This window comes from Nyctereutes procyonoides, unplaced genomic scaffold (genome assembly GCF_905146905.1).
Source record: "Nyctereutes procyonoides isolate TBG_1078 unplaced genomic scaffold, NYPRO_anot_genome, whole genome shotgun sequence".
NCBI lineage: Eukaryota > Metazoa > Chordata > Mammalia > Carnivora > Canidae > Nyctereutes > Nyctereutes procyonoides.
This window is the reverse complement of record NW_026575122.1, coordinates 10,790,853-10,813,987: the sequence shown is the minus strand read 5'-3', so window position 1 is coordinate 10,813,987 and position 23,135 is coordinate 10,790,853. Positions and strand designations below refer to the sequence as shown.

Below are 23,135 nucleotides of genomic sequence, written 5' to 3'. Positions count from 1 at the left end.
GAAACGTGTTCTTACCTATGGAGAAGGCTCTCACATCCTCTCTTGAGGAGCTTACCCCCTCCCCCCCACCATGTTGGGGCAGCCAATCACATTGTTCTGCTTTTTTGGTGATCCTTTTCCTCCAAACCTGGATACTACAAAGGTGAGCATAAGATAAAAACTGGGTCAATCTGAATACCCCACTCTCACCTCAGTGATTGGTTTAGGAATTGACATGTGTCCTAAGTAAACCTAATCAGTTTTGCATGGGATTATTGAGAGGATACTGGAGTGTTAACCTATGATAATAAGAGGCTAGGGTTGTCAGCAGTCATCATGGCTCTGGGAGGAGAATTCATACAGGAAAAAATCAATGTGAGTCAAGAGAATGTTAATGAGGTTGTCAAAGATCCTTGGTTGAAGCTTTTCTGAAGCCAGTCCTACTCTCAAGAGTTCTCTGTTGATTACACTAATGCATTCTTTTTACTCTTTAGCTTCCAGAGGTGGGTTTCTGTAATTTGCAGCTGAAAAATTCCCGTCTGATACATGTCTAATACAAAATTTTTTGGTGACAAGTTGGTTGAGGGATGCCTTGGTGGGCTCAGTGGTTGAGCTTCTGCCTCCGGCTCAGTGCATGAGCCCGGAGTTCCAGGATGGAGTCCCCACATCAGGCTTCAGGCTCCCCGCAGGGAGTCTGCTCCTCCCTCTACCTATGTCTCTCTGTGCCTTTCATGAATAAATAAATAAAATCTTAAAAAAAAAACAAAAAATAAACATGTTGGTTGGTAAATAACAAGCAACATAGAAGAACTTCTCTAAATTAAGAGTTTGGAACAGGGCTTCATCTCTGTCAGAGGTCTCTCAAGCATTTTTTTTTTTCTGTTTTCTGTGCACTAAGGAAGGCTACCAGAAGGATAAGGAATTGTTTCCCAGAATCATGAATTCATGAAGTTTGCTTGGGATCACTTAACAACACATGCTACAGAATTGCTGATACAAGAAACAGGGTGTCGAAGTGCCTACATACCCTTTGCTAATAGTTTCCAGGTATAGCCAACACTATCTTTTTTTTTTTTTTTTTTAGCCAACACTATCTTAAATGTAAATTACACTAAGTATAAAAACAGGATGTTATGAGTGATTAGAGAAATATATATAGTTTATAATATATTTATAATAGATTTATAAAAAAATAAAATAAATATATATAAGTAAATATAATATATAAGTAAATATATATATAAGTATATAAGTAAATATATATAAGTAAATATAAGTATATATATATATATAGTTACATAGTCAAATGCCAGCACCTGCTCATTTTCTACTGCCTCCAAGCAAAAAGAAAAACAAACCTTGAATGTTGGCTCCTTCATTATAATAAAAATGCTGTCTTGGCATATGTTATCAAAGAATGGGAAATATTAAAATATTCCCTTGGGTTAAAATTGTTTTTTTTTTTTTTTGAGATGGTCCTGAAGTAAAGGTAATCAAAGATTTCTGTTCTCTATTTTTTCTTATCCAACCACTTGGAAAAAGGAATATGTCTCATGTATATTCCACGCCCCCTGCTGTCATAAGGCTGAGCTAATGGAACATAATCTTTGAGCAAATTTAGATTGATTCCCCATGAAAGTAAACTTTATCTCAGTATGAAACAGTACAGTTACAGTAGTTTCTTATGTTGATGATCTTTGCAGAAACATCAAAGTGTTACCTGTGGACCACATGGCTTTCCAAAAAAGTTACATTCCAACAGAGTTCTATTGTTGAGGTAAAAACCATTTTTTTTAACAAACTCTGTAATGCTGAAGTTTTGATGACTTTCAAGAAAATCAGTAGCATCTTTAAAGCCAGAGTAATTGGACCTGATTTCCTGAAGATGGACGACTTTGTACACGATATTCCATAAGAAAAAAATAACACCAAATTTGGCTGCAGCCTCTGTTCGGAACCTATGAGTAAAAATAAAGGTAATATTTAGAATAGCAAAAACTTTCTATCATCTAGAGGACAGACACCAAATATCCCGATCCTATCAGCTTCTCCAGCTTATCTGCTACGCTCTCCTTCGTTCATAATACGTTCAAGCAAAATGGAATTCCTAAGAGGTCTTTGTCACTTCCTGCAATTTGCTTAGTATTTGTGCATGTAGTTTCATTTATCTAGGACACTTCCAGACCTTGATCTGGATGCATCCTAATGGATCTTGAAGAACCCGCATGAAGAGAGAGGTGGGAATGTGAAGCTGCTAAGAATATAGACTCAGGGGCCAGATTTCCTGGGTTCAAATCCCAGCTTTTCATTGTGGCTTTGCCCTGCACCCGTATGACTATGTTAGAACTATCTTCCAACATCTCCATAGGATGTATCTAGTTACAATCTCAAGTTCATGGTAGAGTAGGAACTTCGGTCTCATACCCATTTGCGGTACATCTCCTGACTCAACTTGTTGATATGGGCCAACAGCCAGGACTGTAGCTCCTCCTGCCTCCTTCAGCTTCTTCAAATCCTGGGACAAATGGGAGTGCAACCTGGAGAAGGCGCCAGCTCATCCTGCAGGAAGCCTGCACCACCGAGATCAGGGGTAGTGAAAAAGAGAAACGTACCCTTCTAGTTGGTATTTCTTCCCTTTGTTTCAGATCAGTGTTCCTTTCTGACTGTTGATCTTGCTGACTTCAAGCCCAGCACCAGAAACGGAGGCAAGAGACTCAGAAAGACAGCTTACCCAGCCCTTACATGCAGTGGGCTTAATCCTTATAAAAAAGTCCTTTCTCTGTGTCACTCACAGTGCTTCTTTTTCTCCGATCAAGCCCTGATTGTTGTAGGCATTTCATGGCATGACTTGGCAAATTTCTTCATCTCACTGTGACTCAGCTTCCTCCCTTGTAAAATTATGGTATGTTAAAAAAAAAACTTAACCTCAAAATGTTATTTTGTGGATTAAGTTATTTTTCCTAAAACATTTATAAGAGTTCTTGGAATTTAGTGAGAGTTAGGTAAATATTCATGAAATTAATGCCTCCTTTATTATCAAAGTATTTTCCTGGCAATTAAAACAGAAGGAATCTACTTGCCCTAACTACAGTAAGTACTTTCTTCACTTTCTATTATCTTTTATATAATTTTGCTTTCTCATACAAGCCACATTAAACCCTTTCTCAGTCAAGGTAGAGTGCCCTACATGGAAAATAAAAAACAAACCCAAACCAATATCATACATTCTTTTAGAGGTTTTCATGGTCAGGTCCTAATACAATATCTTACATAACCAGCTCTGAACCTAGATGGCCTTACGGTTCTAGAATCCTACACATATCCTCCTTTGACTTCCCCTTTTCTTAGAGAAAAGGAAATTCATGGTGGTATTATACCTAACAGGAGTATATCCAACAACCTTGCTTCTCTTGGTCAAAATTTGGGGAGTTAACAGTTCACATCTGCAAGTGATTTGGCGGAGGATCACAGTGTTAGGCCTAACTGAACTTCCTTCAGCTGTCTCTGTGAGTGATAACATACAAGGGACCTGCTCCCAAGCCCTGCAACTTTGGAGTTTCTATCCAGGCTGAGATCCAATGTTCACCTGATTCTTTTCAAAAGCGCCTATGGAAAGAAATGAAGGAATTCTCCCACATGTAAGAGGTATAAATACAATAGCTAAAAAGGGTAAAAGGGAGGGCATTTTAAAATATTGTCAAAAAAAGTTTTTTAATTATAATAATAATAGTTGAGACCATGAAGGTGAGTTAGGCAGATGAGCTAAACATAATGAATAAGGTCTAACAATATTTGGAACAAAGGAAGTAAAAAAATTTTTGAGACGTATTGTTCATCATAAAACCAGAGTGTCTTGCTCTGAGTGTATTTTTGACTTTAATTCAAATTTCTAAATCTTCCCAAGTCTGTTCTTTCAGAAATCTTGCATAGTTAGAGTTTGCCTTGCTCTTTTATTTAACGTACACTGGTAAGAGGCTGGCAAAAGAAAACAGGAATAAAAATCCATTGATTTGTTTAAACAAGTTAATATGATAGCTGGTTAATGAATCTGTCCTTGCATGTACTAATGCCTCTAACTACACATCCCCAGGTTTTGTGACCCAAATGCACACATTTCATCTGATGTCCAAGTTGATGCCTGACTCAGGCCCTCATTGAATCCCACCAAGACAGATTTAAGTCTACCATGTATTGACAAGAAATATATATTTTGCAGATCATTTTATGGGAAGGAAAAATAGGTGAGAATATCTTCTGTTTGGATTCTCCTAGGAGCCAATTTTAATATCTCACAGTTCTCTACTAAAATAAAATCTTTGACAGGTGTTCATTTTATACTTGTATAAGAGTCATGATTTTATCTTTTAGTTAAAATCCCTTACTGGGACGCCTGGTTGGCTCAGTGGTTAAGCACCTGCCTTTGGCTCAGGGCGTGATGTCAAGGTTTTGGGATCAAGTCCTGCATCAGACTCCCTAAAGAGAGCCTGCTTCTCCCTCTGCCTCTCTCTCTGTCTCTCTGCGTCTCTCATGAATAAATAAATGGATTAAAAAACAAAAAACAAAAACATAAAATCTCTTACGTCATATTGTTTTTGCATTTAAATAGTAGATTTGGAATAAACAAAAAAGCACAGTGACTACTGTGATGATAAAGGAACGGAACTCGAGTTACTCATTCTAATACAATTGCTCAAATAGTATCCATATTCACTACATACAGACATTATCTCTGTTTTTATTTTTTTATTTATTTTATTCCTGCATTTAGTAGAAGGAAACAAATTTCAGAAGTTTTTACCAAATATAATATAAGGGAAATCTTTGATTAATTTTATGAAGATAGTTTAGTGGAATGTTTGACACAGGAACATCTGAAAGTCTCTAGAATGGATCCCACAGGAACAAAACCATAAGCATTACTGCAATTCCTGGAATTTATCATGAAATGTAATTTTTATAAATCTCTGCCAAGTGTATCCTGATGAGTTTGTCTTCTTTGTATAATCATTGCCTAGTGTGAAAGAAATTTTCAAAACTAAAATTAATAAGTATTTTTCAATCAACTGTGAATCAAACTGTATCTACAAATCTAGCTCTATTGAACATGAATATATAAAGAAGGTTAATTTTGATGAAACCATTGACAAATTTGCAAAAGGCTGAAAAACTGGAAGCTACAATGCTATTATTATTCATAACTGCAACAGATGCAAAATACAAACCTTTTCTTTTTTTCAAACCTTTTCATTTTATTTCAAAAAAACATTAATGTTAAAAATTATCAATGCATTGCCCCCCCCATTTTTGTGTTATATTTGCCTAATTAAAAACATTTTAGAACAAATACAAATAGGCTATTGTTGCCATATATTTAATTTCATAATTGTAACTGAAAATATATTTTTTGTATAAAGGAGGGGAATGGTACAAAAATTATGTATTCCAGGCTGTCATATATACTGCATAAGTCCCATGATTAAAAGTAAGCCCTTTCTAATAATTTGAGATCCTTTGGCAAAATTTCTTGACCGCAGGTATCCATTCCTGCTGATAAGGTAGTTTAGCAAGACTACAGACAGTAGGATCCAACAGCAGACATCTTTTGCAGAGGTCTGGAAAATTGCAATGGTAAGCCTTATTTTCTCTCATGTAAATCGGAGGCAATGAGTTTAGCTTAGCTTGGTCTTCAAACTATGTGCATGGACCTGAAGGTACTCATGAACAGTCAATTTTAAGGGAATAAATTTCCAGATCTTCAACTTTCACCTGAAGTTTAAAAACAGCCTGCATTCACCATGGTTCTTCTCTCATTTATGAAATACTTTTTGTCTGTCACCCATCACAAATCATAGCATATAATGCATACTGGTGTGTGACAAACTCCGGGCTTCTGATAGACCCATGCACACAATTAAATTGTATCTTGCTTCAGAAAAGACTCTAAGAATTAATTTATCAAGGCTCCTTAAATTTTGTCTTGCTTTATCATGCACATATTTCTGATTAAGGTGAAGGTTGGCGTTAGACACAAGGTGCTTGAGCCCTTGCTGGGGTCTTGTGAGTTGAGAAAAGCTGTAGTAGTACAAAGCAGTATGATTTGTTATTTTAAATGTAACTAGGTTATTCTGTGTGACTTCTAGATTATTGGGAAAATCAAGTAAAGTCCACAGATAACTATTTATGTGATTTATATCAATGTGGTTTATGCAATAAAATTCTTAAAACTTCATGGAATCAATTAAAATATTTATTCTTATCATCAATGATTCTTCTCCTACTCTATCTCATAAAATTTACATTTTTAATCTCCTAAAATAAGAAATAAACTTATTTACAGTTATGGTTTAAAATTAGATATCAATTTAAAATATGCAAGAAGAATAGTTTTTCAAGTTTCCATTATGTGGCCCAAGAACCAAAACATTTGAAGACCAGTGGCTTTGAGAACCAAACAGTAGACAGCTTCAGTTTTTTCCTGACCTGCCAATAATCTGGTGGACTATATTGGGTTACATGCCCATGTACTGGGATTCAAATTATATACCTATAAAATTAGACTTTGGGAGATGAAAATTCTGTAACCTCTACAGTACAGATGTCACCTAAGTTCTTTGTCACATAAGAAAGAATAATTCCCTTACAATTAAGAATTTCCTTATTCAGTAATTATAGTTTCTAAAATATTGAATTTTGTTTTTGGTCTGGGTATTTCCTGTATCTAACTGAACTAGAACACACTAGCAGTTTTTTGAGATAGCACCATCTAACACAAGAGCCTAAATCATTGATTTGCTATTTGAGCTATGTAAAATGAATTAAATTTTTATACTAAAAGTTATGACAATACTTAAATCACAGAGTATTAAATATTTTCTCTGAGATCTTTCTCTTTGTTTAAGATTTTATTAATTTATTCATGAGAGACACAGAGAGAGGCAGAGACACAGGCAGAGGGAGAAGCAGGCTCCATGCAGGGAGCCCGACATGGGACTCGATCCCAGAAATCCAGGATCATGCCCTGAGCCAAAGGCAGACGCTCAACCACTGAGCCACCCAGGCTTCCCAAGGTTTTTCCTTATTTCTAAATTAGTTGCCCTCAAATTTTTCTGGCAGTGTGGTTTCAGTAGCATCCCATATTTTTTTTTTTTTTAAGATTTTATTTATTTGGGATCCCTGGGTGGCGCAGCGGTTTGGCGCCTGCCTTTGGCCCAGGGCGCGGTCCTGGAGACCCGGGATCGAGTCCCACGTCGGGCTCCCGGTGCATGGAGCCTGCTTCTCCCTCTGCCTGTGTCTCTGCCTCTGTGTGTGTGTGTGTGTGTGTGTGTGTGTGTGTGTGTATGTGTGTGACTATCATAAATAAATAAAAAAATTAAAAAAAAGATTTTATTTATTTGAGGAGAGAGAGAAAGAGAGACAGCACAAACAGGGGGAGGAGTAGAGGGAGAGGGACAAGTAGACTCTATATTGAGCTTGGGGTCTGACATGGGGCTCCATCCCATGACCCCGAATCATGACCTGAGCTGAAATCAAGAGTCAGATCCTCAACTGACTGAGCCATCCAGGAGCCCCAGCATTTCATGAGTTTTTCTATGTTGTATCCTTATTTTTCATTTATCTCAGAGTATTATCTAATATCATCTTATTTCTTCTTTGACTTATCAGCTATTTAGTTGTGTGGTGTTTAATATCCATATATTTGTGACTATCCTGAATTTCTTTCTATTAATGATTTCTAATTTCATTCTATTGTTGATGGACATATTCTGAATGATTTCAAATCTTTTTAATTCATTGAAGCTTATTTTATGGCCTCGCATATGACCTAGCCTAGAAAATGTTTCATGTGCACTTGAGAAGAGTATGGATTCTGCTGCTATGGCATAGAATAGTCTACAGATGTCTTTTAGGTCTAGTTTCTGGTTTATATGGCTGTTCAAGTCTGCTCAGGCTTGTTTTCTTGTTGAGCCTCTGCTCAGTTGTTCTACTGATTACTGAAAGTAGGGTACTGAAGCATGCAGCTATATATGCTGGATCATACCTTCCTGATAGATCACCCCTTTTATCAGTATAAACTGACCTCTTTATCGCCAGTAACATACTGTGTTTTAAATTCAATAATGAGAACAATGAATGGGAGTCCCTGTAGCTCCACAGTCTCACCAAGATTTGAGGTCTATTTTAGATTTTGGCCATTGTAATACGTGTGTGTTGTTGTGGTATCTCATGGTTATATTAATTTACATTTCTCTGATGACATATAATGTGGAGCATCTTTTTATGTGCCCCATTGCCACCTGTACATTTCTTTTTGCTGAGGTGTTTGTTGATGTTTGGGCTCATTTTTTAATCAAGTTGTTTTCTTATTTTTAACAGTTCTCTATGTTTGGCTAACTGTCCTTTATCAGATATGTCTTTTGCAAATAGTTCTCTCATTTTGTGGCTTGTCTTTTCCTTATCTTAATCTCCATTGTTTTTATTTATTTATTTTTAAAGATTTTATTTATTTATTCATGAGAGACACAGGGAGAGAGAGAGAGGCAGAGACACAGGCAGAGGGAGAAGCAGGCCCCATGCAGGGAGCCGGACGTGGGACTCGATCCCGGGTCTCCAGAATCATGCCCCGGGCTGAAGGCGGCGCTAAACTGCTGAGCCACCCAGGCTGCCCTCCATTGTTTTTAATAATACTGTGAGGCATAGATTTCTCCACAGTTTACTTTAATTGAATTCATGCCCCTTTAAAGGATAAATTTTGAGGCCAGCCTTTGAGAGTTCTTCTGACCCTGGGAGAATTCTTGTATATCTCTTTTCTGCATTTTTTAAGACTATTTATTCACTTTAGAGAGAGATGGAGAGAGAGAGTGAGAGAAAGCATGAGCAAAGGGAGGAGCAGAGGAATAGGGGAAAGCAGATTCCCACATGGGGCTCTATCCCACGACCCTGAGGTCATGACCTGAGCTGCAACCAGAGTCAGATGCTTAACTGACTGAGCCACCCAGGTGCCCCTCTTGTTTTTTATTCTTACTGAAAAACTAGCTGGCCTACAATTTAGCTTGTTGGTCTCATGAACCTGCTAACCTCCACTTAATCGTTTACCACCAAAATCTATTCTGTTTTAAGGGCATCCTTAGGCTTGAGCCATATACTCTGTTAAAAGAAAAGTTGGATTTCACCACACTCTGTTACAAGAAGAGTTCCATTAGGGAGAACGTCAGAGTTCTTTGTTCTTATGGCCTGCCCCTCCCATTGGGCAAAATATTTACCAGCAGCATTCTGGACAGGACAGTGGTTTTAGTCTTCTGACCATGCCTCTCTCTCAGTGTGGAATCTCCACCTTGAGGTGAAGGTAATTAAGCATTACAGCCCACCATGCCTGGGGTAGAGCTTCCACCCTGTAAGAGGGGGTGACATAGAGGAAGCGAACCCACCTCTTACCTCTTCTAGTCTGGAATTTAGCCTCTGCAATATGAGGTTGAATTGGATGGAATGTCAGCTGCCTGCATTTCCTGGGCATAATGTAGCCCTTTACTGGAAAGGGGGAGGAGAAAGAGCCCTTCTTTTTGGTCAAACCCACCTAGAATGTGGCTTCTATCATGCTAAGACAGAAAGAGAGAAGAACTAAGTGGTTTGTGAAGCAAGTTCTACACTGCTCTTATTGGGATTTAGTGGAATTTTTTTTTTTTTTTTTTTTTAGTGTTCTTCATTTGCTATATTCTCTGAGGACAATTTCCCGACATTTTATTGGTTGCTTTAGAAAAATATATTTAGGTACATTTTATTATATTTTAGGTATTATAGTAGATACAATGATTTTCTCTATTTTTCTACCAGTTTTTTAAAAAATTGATTTTATGTGATAAGAACACTTAACATGAGATCTACTCTCCAAACAAATCTAAGTGTACAATACAGAATTGTTGACCCCAGGAACAAGACAAAATGGTGTATTATTATCTCATCTAATGTAACAGCAACCATGTTATAATATTATGACATTATAATTTATACATACAAGAATTGAAGCTAAAGATTAAATGAGTTGTCCATGATCAAGTAGTGGATCAGTGGTAGACCTTAAGGAAATCATCCCCGCCACCTCCCAGATAAATCCTACATGTGATCTTTCAGGCTCATCCATGGGCAAATACGGAGTTTTTCCCCAGTACAATGATGATCTCTTTGAGATCTTGTTTTAAATTCTTTTGGATATACACTTAGAAGTGAAATTGCTGGATTATATGGTAAATCTATTTTTAATTTTTTGAGAAGCCCTTGCGCTGTTTTCCATAATGCATGTTCCCTTGAGCATTCCTACCTACAGTGTATGAAAATTCCAATTTCTTCACATCCTCACCAATACTTGCTATCTTTGTTGTTGTTTTAAATTATTTACTTATTATTTTTTAAATTTATTTTTAATTTTTTTAATAATAGCCATCCTGACAGGTGTGAAGTGATATCTAATTGTGGTGTTTATTTGCATTTCTCTGATGTTTAGTGACATTTAACAGTTTTTTCATATACCTGTTGCCCATTTGTATGTCTTCTTTGAAGACGTGTCTATTCAAATCCTTAGTACATTTTTAAATTGAGTTATTTTTGTTTGCTTGTCTGCTATTGAGGTGTAGGAGTTCTTCATATTTTGAAGATTTAACCCTCAATGGTTGCTTTTTTACTAGTTATGATTGTTTTCTCTGAAGAGATCTGTGAAGTTCCTCAGACTGCCATTTTCAAAATAGTATATACATTTTATTTTAATAACATATCTTCAACCAACCTTTGCTTATATTAGAATACAGGCCATTTAACATAGGCAATAGTATAGAAAATCTTTGGGGAGTGGGGTTGATTTGCTTTTACTTTTGGGACCTTGATACACACACACCTAGACACATATGTAACAGTCACACAAACATGCTATAATATCTAATATGTATGGAACACCTATCCAAGGAAGACCCCAGGAACAAGACAAAATGGTGTATATGTTATCTCATCTAACATAACAGCAACTATGTTTTAATATATATATTACATATAATTTATACATATAAGAATTGAGCTAAGATTAAGCGAGTTGTCCAGGATCAAGTAGTGGATCAGTGGTAGACCTTAAGGAAATCACCCTCGCCACCCCCCAGATAAATCCTACATGTGATCTTTCAGGGTCATCCATGGGCAAATGCAGGGTTTTCCCTGGAAGGCCTCATGGGGGACAGCTGCCCTCCTACAGGAGACTTGGGGTAGTTGTTGAATTGCTGTTTTCTAGAGGGACTTGTAGTTAAGGACTCAAAAACAGCAGAGCATTAAACCAAGGGTGAGGCTCTTCTGAGCTCAGAGCCCTCTGTGACTGCACAGGTCACACACCCATGAAGCTGGCCTGCCTCTGTTACATTAAAGGTCTCATCATGGACATATCAGAACGTTTCCTGTCTCCAAACTACTGCACAGTGGTTCCCTCTTCAGATTCTTCCTCATTCCCACCTGGAAACTGCCTAGTTATCCTTGATACTCTGACTCCTGTGACACCAGATATCTGTGACACCAGATATAGACTGTCACCTGCCCCCTGTGCTAGCATATCCCGTGCACATACTTTATTGTACTGCACAAGCGCCATACATATTGCATTGTGGTTGCTTATGTTTCTTTCATTTTTTGCTAATTAACACACTCTAAACACAAGGATCAGGACTTTTACATTTATCGAAGCACAGGATTTGGTGTGATGTCTAGTAAGCAATTGGGGAAAGAAAGAAAGAAGAAAGAGAAAGAAAGAAAGAAAGAGAAAGAAAGAAAGAAAGAAAGAAAGAAAGAAAGAAAGAAAGAAAGAAAGAAAGAAAGAAAGAAAGAAAGAAAGAAAGAAAGAAAAAGAAAGGAAGGAAGGAAGGAAGGAAGGAAGGAAGAAGAAAGAAAGAAAGAAAGAAAGAAAGAAAGAGAAAGAAAATTAAAGAAGAAATCAAATAAGCTTCTTTGCCCTCCTAAATTTAGGTTTTTAGGTATAATTTAAGAACTTTATGGTTTCATATACATTCAACATCATAGAATGAAACTATCTCAGTGCTATAAAGTCATGCTAGCAAAGTTATAGAGACTTATGACTACTGAAAGAGGAATTTTTACCTGTTTAAATTACAAAATGTCACAGCCGGGAACTCGATCTTTTCCACGTACTGAACCTCTATAGATGTTGTGGTGGGCCATGTGAAGTAGTTGACCAAGCGACTGTAGATCTGCCATACGACGAGTGAGACTGAGCCCAAGACTATCACCGACCAGATCAGCTTGCGAATTTTGCTCTGGTTGTGAACAATATTGTGGACCCCATGAAAGGAAGTAGAGATGGCAAAGTCATGGTCAAACTTCTTCCGTTCAGTGGGAGATGGCAGCGGTTTCTTTGAAAGGCATAGCTTTATCTTTTCCAAGAGTCCTTAAGTTTTAACAAAATAATTAAACAAACAAAAGTAATGCTATCTGTGAGAAATATAACTCAAAGAAGTTCAAGCAGGTTACCCTTTTTATGCATAATGCATAGATATTCAAAATCCATCTTGGTTAAATGATTTCTTTAGGAATCAAGAGGTAGAAGTGTTGATGGCATGGGTCTGGAAGAATGGGTGGCTTGCAACTCATAATCTTCAAAAAAAAAAAAATGGCTCTTACTTTTGAAATACAGTTTCTCGGGGCACCTGAGTGGCTAGTTGGTTAAGTGTCTGCCTTCAGCTCAGGTCAAGATCCCAGGATCTTGGGATGGGGGGGGCTTCCTCTTCAGCAGGGAGTTTGATTCTCTCCCTCCCTCTACCCTCCCTCATCCACACGCATGCGTGCTCTCTCTTTCTCAAATAAATAAAGTCTTAAAAATTAAGTAATTAATCAATTAATTTAATTAAATTTCTCACTGAAGAATCACAGAGTCCCTTAGATGTCATGAGCAAAATCAGGCTGATTCTTCTGAGGGTCGTAAGTGGGGCTAAAAAGCAATCTTGTCTTCAATTAATTTTAGTCCTCCAGTAATGTATTGTGGGACTGAACTTCTGGAGTTTCGCTGGCTTTGAAACACAATTATTTTACTTCAATTGGTTAATCTAGTCTGGAATATTTAAAGTTGCACCATCAGGTGAGGAGTCTATCGTCAACCTCTTTAGACAGTGAATTAATTCTTTCAATACTACCAGTGATCATTCAACTCTTGTTTATTTGTATTGATTGACAAGGACTGGTAAAAGGTGGCCCTATTTTTTTTTTCTGGCAGTATAGAACATATTCCAAATTTTCTGTTGGTTTAATTAATTTTTATCTTTCTGTAGAAGACATGGAAAGTTTCTTTGCTGAAGGAAGGCTGCAAACATCTCAGAGGATGAGACAGTCTTTGAAATGGAAATATCAGGCTCCTGATTCTAGGCTTTGCCTCTTATAACCTGTGCTATTGTTCACTGTGCCAAGTTTTTCAATCTTTCTAATACTTGGTTCCTCTTCTCTGTGGGAGAACAGTCTTTTGCCTCAAGAGTTTGTTGGAAGTTTTAAATAAGATAATACCCGGGGATGGCTTGGCATGTCGTATGAATCATAATAAATCCTCAATTTGTCTTAGCTATTTTTGTTATTCTGCTAATTTACTAGTGACGTGGCAAATGGTTAAAATATTTTTTAACATTGTCTACAATTTTAATTTAAGAAACTAGTTCTTAATGGCCTCAAAATGCTCAGAATTGGGATCCCTGGGTGGCTCAGCGGTCTGGCGCCTGCCTTCGGCCCGGGGTGTGGTCCTGGAGTCCCAGGATCGAGTCCCGCATTGGGTTCCTTGCATGGAGCCTGCTCCTCTCTCTCTCTCTCTTTCCGTGTCTCTCATGAATAAATAAATAAATAAAATCTTTTTAAAAAGTCCATAATTTAAAAAATTGACTTTTATATTTTTTGCTGCAATTCAAGAAGTATTATTTCTGTCAGCTGATCAGCATTAATTTATTTCTAAAAGGTTTCAAGTGTGGCTTATCATTAAATCATGATTTAATACTTCATAGGTCCCAACCAATTAGCTGAGCTTCCATTATTATATATAAAAGGTTATCTATAAACATTTTCTAAGATACCCCATTTCATTTGCAAAGCACAGATTATATTATGATTATTTTATAGACTCTCCACTAAACAGGAAATTTTGTATTAATCTGATTAGCTTGAGTTTAGACAAAACTTTTACAATAGTCCCACATACTGTTGTTTTTATACAAAATTAGGTAATGTTTATGTAAAGTAACTGGCACAGTCCCAGGGCAAAAAAAATATAAGAAAAGTTTATTGTTATTAATATTTCCTAGCAAAATAAATTTAGCAACACTCTTTCGTGTATTACTTAGCCATTAGTTACAAACATGAAGAATTGACTCTTAGAGAGGGACAACTCTGTTTCTGGGCATTGGCACCCCTCCTAGTAGAGGGCTCAATGCTGTTAGAAGGGGAAGAGTAATCTAGGAATCAGTAACTGGCAAACCAAAAAGTATTGCCGCTTGCAAGTATTATCTTGAAAAATAAGTTTCAGGCTTATTTGTTGAAAATCAGCTTGTTTAATACTACTCCTTGACAATTGCTTTGGTGTTGGTGGAATATTCTTAATCATTTGCTAAGGTTTTAAAAGAGTTTTGTAAATAATTTATTATTGTACACGAATAGTGAAGAAACAAGGTAAAATATTACCATGAGGAAGGTTAAAATTGGCTTAATAAAAGGCACATGAGCCTGCAAAGCTAGGGAAATGTCTTACTTCCCTGACCGAAGTAAACACTACATAGTTATGGGAAGTGGCCTTTGTATTGAATACTGATCCTCATAGAAGCATTTCGAGGAATATCAAACACGTTTTACTGTGTTTTAAAAATAAAACTTGTAGGCACATGATCAATAGAAACCCAAACCAAACCAAACCAAAATAACCCCCAAAAAACAACCACCGCAACAAAAAAAAGAAACAAAATAAAACCAAAAAATAGATTCTAGCATATAGTAAATATTTTAAAACAATGTTCATTGGTCTCCCTCATACAAATTACTTCTTTCCTATGTAACAAAAACTATGCAACTCATATCCAAGTAATATTGGAAATCAGATTTCCCAAATGAAAAACATAATCCCCCTTCCCTTTGGCTGATGTCTAGCCTGTGGGAATGAACGTAGAAACTGCTCTGAGCAGTTGACTCTTTACCCACCTTTCTCAGCAGGTGCTTTTGGTTTCTCAGTCTGCTCCATTCTCAAGTTCAGCGTGCAGAGTCCTTGGGGTATATCCGATTTTCATCGATAACCATATTCATTTTGTGGCCTTTATATAAAATACAGCAGTTGAGGTCGTAAAACTTGGGAGTAATTTAAATGTTTGTGTTGCTATGTTTTGCCTCATAAAGCATGATCAGCAAACCCAAAATGCTGCTAGAAACAGCTATGGGTATTTACGGACTGAGGAGAAGCCATCATAGAGTGAAATGAAAAAATATAATTTGGAAATTTTCTCAGAATTAAAGAGAGAATCCCAACAAATCTGTGATTTTAGAATCACCCCTGAGGAGCCTAGTTGACACTCATGTGATGCGCTTGGAAGAGAGTCTCCTTCACTCTTACGTCTACCTCTCTCTTTATCCAGCTTTCAATCAAAATGCAGTTGAACTGAATTTTGGGGGATAAAGATGTCTTCTCCCGGTTGAAGTTACTTTCTTAATAACAAGTGAAGATGTTTTAAACAGAAATAGTAATCAATGAAAATGACAGCATAAAACATAAAACTTCCTCAAGAGGTAATAATTGCAGGAAGCATACAAATTTAATAAAGCACAGAGGTCAATTATTTCTTCTTATTAACATTTTTGAGAAATTATTAGAATTTATTATATTAAATAATAAACTGGGAAATATGCATGATTGTGTATAAATGGCACCACCTCTTGACACAACTGAGGAACTGCATGGCTCGCTACTTCCAGTCTTTTTAGTTATAATAGTGTTTTAACCATTAACACGGTCAGATACATTTTACATATATTTCCTTGGAAACTCAGTACTATAAGTTAAGACTAGTGTTATATGGAAGCAAACTAAGAAATTTCAGGTGATGTAAAATGAAAGTCATGGGATGATGTTCCCAACAAATGAAAGATATTAGGAAGAGGGTCAATCTCACGATGTATGGATTTCTCCATGAAAGGGTTCTTCTTTGGGGATTCCATTACAACCTCAGAGAATTTTTAAATTCAGTAGTTCTTGAGAGGAATGGCAGCTGACTTACCTCTTCACCTTTCCTTCCCTTTCCTGTCTTCCTTGTTTCTTCATCTTACCATTTTTCCACAGAGGCTGGGGAGCCCTCGGATGAACCAGGTAACGGGTTAGAATGCTAAATTGGCCTAATTACCAGTTATCCACTGTTTGAACTTCTAAGGGCAGAGTCATTAGCTGACACAAGTTGGGAACAGCCTGGTGGGAAGTGGAGCTAGTCCAGAAAGAACAGGCCAGGTGGAGCAAGAGTAATAAAGAGGGAAAGGAGAGGAGTTTCTGGGCGGAGATGGGGGAGGGGGATCAAAAGAAAGACAGTCTTCTAAAGCTATATGTTATCTTCTTCATGATTTAACCAAGGCTCAGAAATAACTAGCAATTTTCTTAAAGTGTCTTCATGTTTTCATATTTACTTCTTCTTCTTGTTTTCACTTCTGCTTCACTTCCTCTTTCTGGAGCCTACACCTTGGGTTACTTCCCCACAGCGTCTTCATCCATCAGAGAGAAAGAAAAATAGAGTGAAACAGAAAGAAAGGAGATCTCTCAATTTCCTCCCTATGTTTACTTAACAAAGAAGAAAAGCATTTTCTTATTTCGTGTTTGCTCAAACTTGTCTGTCTTTTCTGGGACATTTAAAAATGATGAAAGTATTTGCTCCTGCTTGCACTCATCGTCAGTGCATTGATCCTCACCTCTCTTCCACTTTAAGATGAACTTTTCAAGGCTGCTTTCTTTCTCCTCTCTTTAGGTTACAAATACTGCACCCTCTCCTCCATTCTATTAACAACTTTTCGTAGACCTAAATTCCATGAGAAATGTCCAATGAGAAAATCTCCCACCCATTTGCCCTGTTCTTTCCCTGTTTGATTGAAATTAAAGTCAAGTGTCCTTTCCACCATTATCTCCTATTTCTTCTTCTGAACTTTCTTAACTCTCTGGGGGATCTCATTAAAAATACAGAAGCTCCCACTTTCCTTCCTCCTACTTTCTGGGCTTCTTGCAGTTGATTTGCATAACGAGTGCATTTGGTAAAAGACTGATTTTCTGATCCCTTCCAACACCACCCCATTACATGCAACATACAAAGGTGAGTAAGCACATGGCAAACCAAATGCAATGAGGATCTACAGTGTTCTGAATTGTCATAGCACAAGTAGCGTCAACAGCAGAAAGTCACTCATTACTAATAAATGCAAAAGGTGAAATAAAAGAGAATGGAGAGGAGGGGGGAAAAACCTTTCATCTAACTCAAATTTGAATTCAGAACATAACATTAAGAATTTTATGCAGTGTCTAAAGAAGTATATTAGGACCTAGTACCAATAAAATGCCACATGAATGTGTCTTATTCAAGTATTTCCTATTTATTCAATTTTTTAAAAATTTCCTATGTTTTTCATAAAAATATTGATCCTATTGAACTGGCATATATCTAAAGGTCTTTTATTTTATTTTTAAATAGTTTTTTTTATTTTATTTATTTATTAGAGATACACAGAGAGAGAGAGAGGCAGAGACACAGGCAGAGGGAGAAGCAGGCTCCATGCAGGGAGCCCGGCTTGGGACTCGATCCTGTGTCTCCAGGATCCATCCCTGGACCAAAGGTGGTGCTAAACCCCTGAGCCACCCAGGCTGCCCTCTAAAGGTATTTTAAAGGATCATCTTTGGCTACTACTTTTGAATTTGGCTTTGAATTAAAACTCTGTATTTTACATTTTGTTTGGGACAATGCATAACCATTAATAGTGAAGCATTTTTGTTCTTTTTAGACAGATTTGAAAGACTATAGGATCTGCAAAAGAAGAGAAGGTAAAGAATACTTTTTCTTTTATTGGAAATAGATATTTTTTTCTTAATAATTTTGGAAAGAGAAACTAAAGCAAACCCAAAACTTAGCATGTTTTCAATAAATACTTTGATGATGTCTTGCTTTGGTTTGCAATAATACCAAAAGCAGAAGTGATACTGCTATTTTCTGTTATACCCTTGTTGGTTAGTCTTTTTGTATTCAGTGCAATGGAATTTTTTTCTAAAACACTGTTTAGCCACTCTATCATATCTACTCAACACAAATAAATTCATGCATCAAAAATGATAGCAGTTAGTGTAGAAAGGGGCCGTACGATGGATATCACCACATCTCACTTCATTGCCATCTCCCACCCTCACCCATGTAACATGGGAGGAAGCTAAGACATGAGGTTAGAGAACAGAAGTTCTGCAAAAGGAGGGCTCTTTGCCTGTTTGATTCTCTGGAAGAATGTCTGGCAGATAGGAGGCAGTCAATAAATATTTGCGAATGAATATAAAGTTTCTCCTAGCCTTGTACTTTCCTCATGACACACATTAACAGAAGAAAATTATTGCAATTTTTTACAACCTCTCATTTTTAAAAGTGCAGACTGGTGTGTGTGTGTGTGTCTCCATCGGTTAAGGGTCCCACTCTCAGTTTCAGCTCAGGTTGTAATCTTAGAGTGGACAGAAGAACCCCCACGTGGGCCTCATGTTGGCCTTGGTGCTAAGCAGGGAGTCTGCTTGGATTCTCTCTCCCTCTCCTACTGCCTCTTGCATGTGTGCACATGCTCTCTCTCTCTCAAATAAATAAATAATCTTAAAAAAATAATTAAGGTGCAGACTTAAAGTTACAAGAATTGTGCAATGAATATCTAAATATTTTTTACTATAATTCACTAATTATAAACATTTTCCCATATTTGCTTTATCTTCACTTCTAAATGCATCATCCTTTTATCTCTCTCTCTCTCTCTCTTTAAGAGAGAGAGAGAGAGAGCGCACACAGGTGGGGGGAGCTGCAGGCAGAGGAAAAGAGAGAGAGGCAGGCTCCCCACTGATCAAGGAGCCCTATGTGGGGCTCCATCCCAGGACCCTGGGATCATGACATGAGTCAAAGGCAGATGCTTAGCTGACTGAGCCACCCAGGTTCCCCCCTTCTCTTATCTCTTAAAAAAAAAAAAGACAGGACATCCTCCTGAAGAAATATAATATAAAAATCTCAGTCAGGAAGCTTTACTCCAATACAGCACCATTATTCATTATATATTCCACATTCAGAATCTCCAACTTCTTCCCCAAACAGAGAACACTTTATTTATAATGTTTTATTTCCCCAATCCAGAATCTTGTCAAGGATCATGGATTGCATTCCATTATCCTGTCTATTTAGTCACACCACTAATCCAGAATGGTTTCCTAACCTTCAATTTATTTTTGTCTTCTTGTTACATTGATGTTTTTGAAGAATCAATGTCAGATGTTTTGCATAATGCCTTTCAATTCTTGGTTGTATAGTTTCTTCTTCATGATCAAGTTCAAGTCAAATGTTTAAGGTCTCTGGAGTACCAGAAAGATGTGTGTTCTTCACAAAGCATCACATCAAGAAGTACATGATCTCAGTTTCTCCTATTATTGGTGGCAGCATGTTTGATCTCTTGGCTAAGGTGCTGTCAGATTTGTTCTTATAAAGGTACTTGTTCCCTTTTGTAATTAGTAAGTAATCCTAGGAGTGATTCTTTGAGATTAAAATATCTCCTTTTCAGCTTTTCATGCAATGAGTTTCAGCATAAATCAACACATCTTGTCTGAATTCATTATTGCTATGATGTTTCCAAAATAATGATATTTTCTTCCTATCATTATTTCTGTGGGGCTTTTTTGCATTCTTCTGTAAAAAAGAGCATTCTTTTCTGATTTCCCTGCTTATTTTTTTTTAACCAATGGATTGTTTCATTGTTCTGTACATGAAAATGTAGTCCAATGGTTATTCATCTAAGGGATTCTTTAAATTGGCACCTTTTCTGGAAGGACTAACTAAAATTAAATTAGTATGCTTACTGCTGTCCCATTTTCTATTAAAAGCTAGTAACTCAAATATGTTTTAGGAGAAAAACATGGTCAGTTTGAGAGACAAACTTGTGATGCTTTAGACTCAGATTAATCAACTTAAAGCACTAAAATAATTAGCTGTAGAAGAAGGGTTAGGATTCATGGCTCTCAATTATTTGGGTGGTTATGAAAAGTGCGGTTAAGACAATATATAGACATGCTAATTTCCGGTTGTTCCTTTTAAATAAGTCAACATTTTGCTTGTGTTATGTTTATTTTATGCTTTCCTAGTAAAGGTACTAGAAACCAAATTTCTTGGATCAATACAACAGGGAAGAGCATACAGTGTATTTCTTTATTCTATTTCTTGTTGACTTAGTGTGTCTAATAAGACGTTAAACTTGTTATCCAAATGGAATTCTTCTGATTTATGTTTCCATGTACTGATTGAATGAAATGTTCATCCCTAGATCTTTAAATATAGGAAACAACTGCTTTATAATTTATATAGGAGTAGTATACACAAGAAAATGTTACATATCTGTGACATCATCATTAACAAACATATCAAATGTACTATGGGTGTATTCCAAGTATTCATGTATTTAAGAAGTCCATCCCTAGGGGTATCTGGGTGGCTCAGTCGGTCAAGCATCTGACTTCAGCTCAGGTCGTGATCCCAGGGATCTGGAACGGAGCCCAGCATCTGCTCTCTGCTTAGAGGGGAGAGAGGAGCCTACTTCTCCCTCCCCCTCTGCCAACCATACCCCCTGCTTGTGCTCTTTCTGTGTCAAATAAATAAACAAAATCTTAAAAAAAAAAAAGCCCCTCCCTCACTGGTATGCTCAGCTTTCTGAAAATGAAAGGCTTTTGAGAATCTGCTAATGAGTTTCTTATTCCATTTCTCTGTCATAGTCTGCTATTGGCTCAGTTTGTGGGAGGTTTCTGTTTGTCACTCAACTACAGCCACGCCTCTGTTTATACACCTCTGTGGTTTTCTGCACAGTATTGAAAATGTTCCTGTTATTGGTCAATGGAGGGGGAAGGACTCCACTAATGCTTAACTTGTAGGGCCAGGAAGTTGCAAAATTATGTGTCTGTATAGTACATAACCCTGTGGGTCAAGGTAGCCTGGACAGGGTCCAATTATACAAACATTCTAGCTGTAATTTTATGTAGGGTTTTTTTTTCTGTTTTCTTGACTCGAATCCCTTATCTTTTTGTGCAATAGAACATTTGAGAGAAATGTCTCTGCCTTCCAACTACTTAGAACAAAAATATTTGTCATTATCTCCATACCTTGGAGGACTATTCTAAAGGAAGGTTATAAGTTGTGTGCTTAGTGTATCTTACAATAGATGACAATAAAACTAATCACTAATCACTAAGTAAGTTACCTAATGAGGTGGAAGATGAAATGTGCTATGGAAAAAAAAAAGAAATAAAACATGGCAGGAGAGATCAAGAATTCTCAGTTTGAGGAGATGGTGTCAATTGTAGTAAGTGGAGTAGGCAGTATGGACATACTTGGGAAGGTCAAATTTGAACAATCTTGAAAACAATAAAGAAATTACTCTAGAGGAGAACATTCCAGGCACTCTGCAGGGCTAAAGTTAAGGTCCTGGGTGGAAGCTACTAGTTTTTGAGGAGGAGCAAATAAGCCAGAGGAGGTAGACTGTGGTGAGAAAAAGAGAGGATAGAAGGTCAGAAGGGTAATGGGAGAACATATAATACTGGGCTTATAAACCAGTGAGAGTTTTGTCTTTTATTTTAATAAAATGGAGAGTTTTTTTCAAGTGTGTTTAAAGAATGACATGATCCAATTTACATGTATTCTTGCATGAGGTATTGGGAAGAGCATGTGTGTAGTAAGTGGGTGGAGCAAGTGAAGGGGTGCTGGAGAAGGCTGTAGGAGGCTGTTGGATTCTTACATTTTTAAAGGTAGAGCCAAAAGGATTTTCTTTTTTCTTTTTTTTCTTTCTTTTTTCTTTTCTTTCTTTCTCCTCCCCCCCCCCCCAAGGATTTTCTTGTGGATTACATGGGGTTTGTGAGAAAGAGATAGAAGTCAAGGATGACTCCAGGAGTTTTGACCTGAGCAATCAGAAGAATGGAATTACTATCAAATAAGATAAAGAAGACTTTTTGTAGAGTTGATTTTATAGAATGGGAAAGGTTAGGTCAGTTGTAGACCTGTTGAGTTCGCAATGTCTGTTAGCCATCGGAATAGAGATGTTCAATAGGCTTTGGAGATATGAGTCTGGAGTTCAGAAAAGAGGTCTCGGCTGGAGACAGACAGATGGGAATTGGTGGTAAATGGATTGTATTTAAGTCCATTAGAATGAGTGAATCACCAACTCAGGGAGTATAGCTAGAGAAGAGGGCATGACTAAGAATTGACCCCTGATCTCCAATCTTAAAAGCTATGGGAAAAAGGAAGACCATATAGAATGACCAGTGAGAGTGAGACAGGAGAAAAACCAAGAGAGTGAGGTATTCTTATCTCCAAATGAAGAAGGTGAATCATAGGTGGTGATAGAGTAATCAGTAAAGTTAAATGCTGCTGATGGTTCAAGCAAGATAAGGCCTGAAATTTGACATTGCTCTAGGCACTGTGGCAGTGTTAGAGAAGCGGCGGGTGGGTATTCCAGTGGCCGAAAGGAGAATTCAAAAAGTTTGAGACAGTGCATATAAACAATTCTCTTGAGGGCTTTTACTACTAAATGGAAAAATAAAATAGTGCTGACATCCAAAATGTGGTCAATAAAAATTTTCTTGAGTTTCAAATATAATAGCTTCTTGTGTGCTTATAGATACGATGCACTTAAGAGTGAAAGTGCAAATATGTGGGAGAACGAAGGCATAATTGTTGGAGCAAAGCTCTTATGTCAGGGTGGATTATGATATACATACACAAGTAGAGAGCTTTGTATGATAGCTCATTTATGGTAAAGGGCTGGAGCACAGAGTATTTGGGGTTGATGCTAGGAGGTGACAACACATTGAAAATGGAAATACTCCTCTGATTGTTTCAAATGTTTCAGTGAAAATGAAATCAGGATCA

General features: G+C 37.1%; 1 protein-coding gene across 1 annotated transcript in view; it reads right to left on the bottom strand.

Annotated features, from left to right (window-relative positions):
- Positions 1-15,241, bottom strand: part of ASIC5 (acid sensing ion channel subunit family member 5) — a 31,676-nt gene extending 16,435 nt beyond the window's left edge. The window contains exons 1-3 of the mRNA XM_055336224.1: positions 15,181-15,241; positions 12,100-12,406; positions 1,700-1,937 (exon numbers count right to left, since the gene is read on the bottom strand). Of these exons, the coding sequence (XP_055192199.1) occupies positions 1,700-1,937; positions 12,100-12,406; positions 15,181-15,220 (585 nt within the window). The 5' untranslated portion in view covers positions 15,221-15,241. The remainder of the gene's footprint in view (positions 1-1,699; positions 1,938-12,099; positions 12,407-15,180) is intronic.
- Between the last annotated feature and the right edge of the window lie 7,894 nt (positions 15,242-23,135).